At 46.4% G+C, this 5,666-nt stretch overlaps 1 protein-coding gene across 1 annotated transcript; it reads right to left on the bottom strand.

Annotated features, from left to right (window-relative positions):
- Nucleotides 1-3,708, bottom strand: F4813DRAFT_379848 (ras GEF; the record flags this gene model as incomplete). The annotated part of the gene is made up of 5 exons (XM_049245504.1): nucleotides 1-28; nucleotides 87-357; nucleotides 417-633; nucleotides 687-2,996; nucleotides 3,055-3,708. 5 exons carry the CDS (start codon nucleotides 3,706-3,708, stop codon nucleotides 1-3), a joined length of 3,480 nt encoding a protein of 1,159 aa, XP_049101613.1.
- Nucleotides 3,709-5,666: the final 1,958 nt, after the last annotated feature.

The raw sequence follows: 5,666 nt of genomic DNA, 5'->3' as shown, positions 1-5,666 counted from the left end.
TCATAGGAAGCCAGATTCGGCCAGTACCCTGTAACATTAACGTAAGCCTCTGCATATATCACACTGGTTTTGTGTGATCGACATACCTCACGATTTTTTCGTCTTCACGCTCACGTGGTTCTACAGTCAAGCTCTTGTCATACATCTCATGTACATCTCCAGCTGCTTGCATGTTGCTTAGGATATAATCTTGTAGTTCTGGAACGGGCTGAAGCGAGTAAGGAGCATTTTGATATTGCTGGATGTCGCGGATAACTTCCGCCGTTTTCGCACGCTTGGCAAAATTAATCATATTCGTCTTCTTGATAATCGAAGGAATACCGTCCTCAATGAAGGTGAGATCAGTAAGATATACACCTACGAAGTGAGTTAGCATGTACGCGGAAGGGAATACGTGTATGAGTATAAGAGCATACCAAAGAAAGGAATGCATGGCGGATTTGCAGCATGCAAAGCCTCTCTGTACTCGCCAAAATTCTTCGTGCTCGCCATTAGGCGTCGCATTGTCTCCAGGACGGCTTGAGTTCGGGCTGGCACTTGGTCCCACGTTCGCTTCAGGCGAGCAATAGGGGCGGTACCCAGGGCTGAGATGATTGACGTTAATGTGGAAAAGTTGTTAAGACCCCGGCATTTCTAGAATCGTTAGCCTCGCAAACTACAACGAAGACTTGGGAATTAAAACTTACATCGGCGACTGAAACGAAATGTTTTATGACAATTACTCGCTTCTTTATATCCATCTGAGCCAGAATCATCTCGGCAACCCAGTTTGTCATTTGATTAGAGTGTAGAATCAGTGCTTTCACATTTGGTGCAGGTTCAGGTTCATTTTCGCCAACCTTCTTCTGCCATGTCTTGTTGAGGCATTCTGTTGGCTTGATCTTGCCATATAACTTCGACTCGATGATTGTTAGCTGGCGGGCAAATTCAGTGACGTCGATGTCAAGGAATTTCAGCTTCTTCATATTCTTAGGCATGATTGGCGGCGGAACATTGTTATTAAATGTCTGTATCATGCGTTTGGATGATATTTCCTTGCCGCTAAGTCGTTGATCTAAGACAGCCATGAGATTATTGGCGCCGGGCGTCTCTGTAGATTTGACCGTGTCCCTTGCGAATGCGTACACGTCGCGGATCAGCTGTCTCGTTTCGTCGGTCGGCTCCTCCATCCAGAAGTTTTCGAACCAAGTCTTAATAATGTTCACCACACGGAATCTGATTAGCTTCTGCTTTCGATCTCTCCACATGTCATAATCGTTATTGCTCAATCCTTCTGGCGGTTGTATATTGAAGCGTTTGACCAGGAGTTCGAACAGTTCTCGTGCCGTAGTAAAAGACCTGTATGTCAGAAGGAATGTGTTGTTAAAGCTGAAGTCAGACTTGTCGTGTCTTGTGAGTTGCTCGACTAACGCCAACAACGAGCCACCCTTGACTGCCGGCTGTGCTGCCTTGAGATCCCAGGATAAGTCATTCTCGAGGTCAAGCCGTAAGAATGGTGGCGTTTCCTCAGCTGGTTGGGGGGCGGTTACGGCAATAGAATTCTCTCCCAAGAGTTTCGCAGCTTTAGATAGATTTCCAGCCTTCCTGGGGAAATTAGTAGGTTCTTCGGGATAGGAGGCTGAAGTCATTAGAGGAGGTCTGATATTTGCTAGGTAGTTCGAATCCGAGCGGATATGCATCGAGTTAGAAGAAATCAATGGGTCTCTTCTAAGTGGACCTCTCTGTAGGTTATCTTCCTGTATGCGAGCTTCACGCTGGTGCTGTAGGTTAAACTGGACCTGTTCAGAAAGGAGCTGGAGAGAAAACCCGATATGGGAAGAATTCGTTTCCAAAGTCCTTGCGCACTGTTTGACATACTCAAGCCTGCCTTCCAATGACTCGCCGCGAACCTCACACCATTCATCACCCAGAGGACCAGCAACTGCCTGACATCCTAATATAAGGTCGGATATATTGTCGTAGAGACTTTGCTTATTGGTGCTGAAGTCAGCAAGCTGGGGCGTCTGGAAAGTATTTCCTAGAGATGAAAGGTCAATAGACTCAATCATCGCAATCCAAGGCTTGAACATCTCCAGGACTTTCCCGCCTGCAATGCAGACATTGTTACCGATGAGCTCATGCTTATATGGTGACACAACCTTGTCAGATAAACCGAGATATTTTTCCAACTCCCTAATGCTAGAAACTAGCATCCTCTTATATTCATCGAGCCTTTCGAGATGTTTCCCGTCCAAAACCGCGGTCGGCTCAGCATAATTCTCATCATCCTCCAAGAAATTCGATGTGATGGGGTCACGGGGACCAAGTCCATTGTTTTGCCAACTTCCTCCAGCGGTGCTGCCTATGACGAACCCGGGAAACAATCGCGGGATTTCCTCACCTCTCTGCTGTCTCGCGACTTCAACAAAGCTGAAAACCCCCCCGAGAACACCATCGGCTTCTTGCATACACTTCTGCACAGACTCAGCGTTCGGCCAATCAGCTGCGGCTATGTGAGAAGATATGACAAGTTTAGAAAACTTAGACATCATGTCTCGGAAATGGGGATAAAGCGCCTTGTTCGTCGAAATAATAGAAGGCTGGCCAGAGTGGTTGTCGGTGGTACCAGATCCAGCAGCCAAGAGCAAGCGCAAATGATCAGATATATCTTCTGCACGAGCAACATATTCTGATCGATTATTGCTTGTGATCGCGTCTCGATAGCGGTCGATAGCGCGCTTCATATTTGCTATGAGGAGGTTCCACGATAAAGGCTGCGCGGTGCCGTCATCAAAGAAAGAACGAGGTATCGTAGCTGCTTGTGGGAGGTTAAAACTGGCGCCAGTGAAGGACGTCGCAGAAGCCAGTGTCGGTGCTAAACCGCCTACTGTAGACATTGGGACGTTGGTGTTGATGTATGTACCAGTCCGTGATCGTATCCCCTGAGAACCATTCATCGAATCCATTGACGGCGAGGGAGAGACTCCGACGCTGTCGTAGCCGCGCCGTCGCGAAGGCTATATAACCCTATGTGAGTTTGTAGTAAACATATGCGTGGGATATAAATGTACTTACCAAGGAACTCATAGAGCTTTTAGTGAGCAATTCACCTTCGAGCTCTGAAGCAGATGTTGCTTCCGAGTCCTCATCTTCATCCTGCATCAAACCCCTAGCCATTACTTCTGGGGGCAGTCGCGTCTTCTCTACCATGTTTACGTTCATTCGATCCCGCGGCCCATTTTCATTGAAAGAAGTTGGCGATTCTAACGGAAGCTCCATGCTACTCTCCCCAGTCATAGTGTTATAATAGAATAGTCTGCCGTCGGGCGTAGCTTGCGGTATCCAAAAGTCGGCGCCAGATTTTCCCGAAGTCCTCGCGCCTTCGAGGGGCAGCCCGTTAAATTCATCTTGATCCGACTCCATATCATCCTCAAGCTCTTCGTCGTACGCCACCTGATCCTCTAGCTCGTCGTCTCCATTGTCTCCATCGGCATTCTGCAAATGCTCGGGAATCTCTTCGGGGTTCTCGATGATCTGGCAATAGTTACTTGGAAACCAACCGCGGACCCCGTTGATCACACCGTCCCACCACCCGCTTTCTAACTGGGTAATGACCTGAATTATATCGCCCTCGTGAAAGCTCAGGCTCGTTCGATCATCGGCCTCGTAATCGTAGAGCGCTCGTACATATAACGTGCCAGGAGGCGCAGTACCTAGGATGCCGTTCATGTTGTATGAGTAAGCACGGTCACCGCTAGAACGATCCAACGATGCCGGATTTCTAAGCTCAATAGCAGAATCGGGATTCTTGTCGAGAGTGTTAGATCGAGACCTATTCCGCGAATTGTACGTGTTATCTTTTTGGTTTGTTACTATTGCCGACACTGCGGACTGTGTCATGAGCATCGTGACGTGGGAAGCGCCAAGCGAAATTACAGCGAATTCGAAAACGGTTATTAAAGCATGCCCGAACTAATATCGAAAGGGGAAAACGAAGTCGGACGAGACCAGGGGGTCAAACCCGCGGAGATAGCCTGCTAAAAGTCGCTTCACGATGAAGAGTAGACGAAGGCCAATGTAGAAGGGCACGCGTTGATTGATACCGAGGCCGTCGTCGCTACCGTGGTCGGAATCATTAACGACAAGAAAAAATCGCGTTTAGAACGATAGACTTAGAAGAGAAGTATAAAAAACGAATGAAACAAAAGTAGAAGATTTAGGTGCAATAGATTTTCCTTCCTCTCAAATCTCTCAAATCTCTCAATCTCTCAATCTCTCAATCGCAACTTGTTTGCTCTCCTTTCAATTTGCCTACAAGCGCTGAGGGTCTTGCTGCTAGAGTAGACCAAGGTTAGAAAAGATGTGAATGGTGGAAGACGTTCTCGTTGGGCGGGTAAAGCAAGTGAGGTAAGGAGTCCAATTCGCTGACGAGAAGGGTTAGTCGGGGTCACCTCAGTACTGGCTCGTGGGGTGTATGCCCAGGCTAAGCTGAGGGCTGAAGAGAGTCAGACCCAGGCAATCGAATGTCGAGGGTCAAGTTGGGTTACAGCCTATGGGATTCAGAGTTGCTTTGAGGATGGTGAAGTTGTGGTTAATCGGCGAAAGGGGGGGGGGTGTGGTTTTGGACACCCAGCCGATAATACATACAGGGCCGGAATTAAGGTAAGGTAGGCTGAAAGGTATGTAAGGTTAGAGATCTAAGTCGGGGTCTGCTCGTTTCCCACCGTATTAATTTTCTAATCTTCCCCATCCGCCTACCACCGTTCAAGCTGTCATCGTAGTAAGTATATATGTATACTAGGTACCTAGTACCTGCTAGTCAACACGTTTTAGGTACATGCAACCGTTATGGAAGGTTAATAGCATTGAGCTAATCCTTATATAGCAGTAGTATATGACCCTAGCGTCTATAGTGGGAATAAAAAGCCCCTCTTTCTTCTTTTGAACTGGACCCCTTTTGAAATTTCCCGCCTGCAGACAGCAATCGCAAGTTGTCGTCCTAGACTTCTTAGATGTAGATTGGCTAGGTTAGTACATTGATCGTGCTCTTTTGATTGTTTGCATATATGCACCTTAGGTATGCATTATACCTTCGACTCGATCTAGAGTCAGGTGAGTATACCTATGTAAGGAGAAGTCTGTACGAAATATTACATATGTAAATAGGTATTATGTACCTATACTACCTATATATGGTAAGTTCCACCTGTATCAGATGTCGTATGTATGTGTATAAACATAGCATCAATATGCATATCCGTACGAACGTATTGTACGGTAGTACAATAATGATAATACGGTAGTACTTGCACTTTGATACTACATATGTACATTAGTACCTATATATGAATACACCCCGCTGGCGTGCCCAACGAATATGCCGTAAAATTCAATGGAATCTACATGCCTTATATAATCGCGTATCGGATCTCGATACCTTCTACGAACAGAAGGAGTAGGTCATGTTAGTTACCTAGGTAGTTGCCTGATATATGCAGCCGAGGAAGGATTATCGATTAGATATTTTGGTATAATATATTTGCCGCCTGAAATCAAACCAAAATACTAACTTTCCTTGACTCGACATCTAACTGACACCAACTACCATACCACAACGTACAATACATATTAATGTACAATGCACAAATAAATAATTTTTGTGAGTGTCTCGGCCGACCGCTCATTCA

Source organism: Daldinia decipiens (genome assembly GCF_022478715.1).
Source record: "Daldinia decipiens strain CBS 113046 unplaced genomic scaffold F4813scaffold_9, whole genome shotgun sequence".
Classification (NCBI taxonomy): Eukaryota; Fungi; Ascomycota; class Sordariomycetes; order Xylariales; family Hypoxylaceae; genus Daldinia; species Daldinia decipiens.
This window is presented reverse-complemented; position numbering and strand designations above follow the sequence as displayed.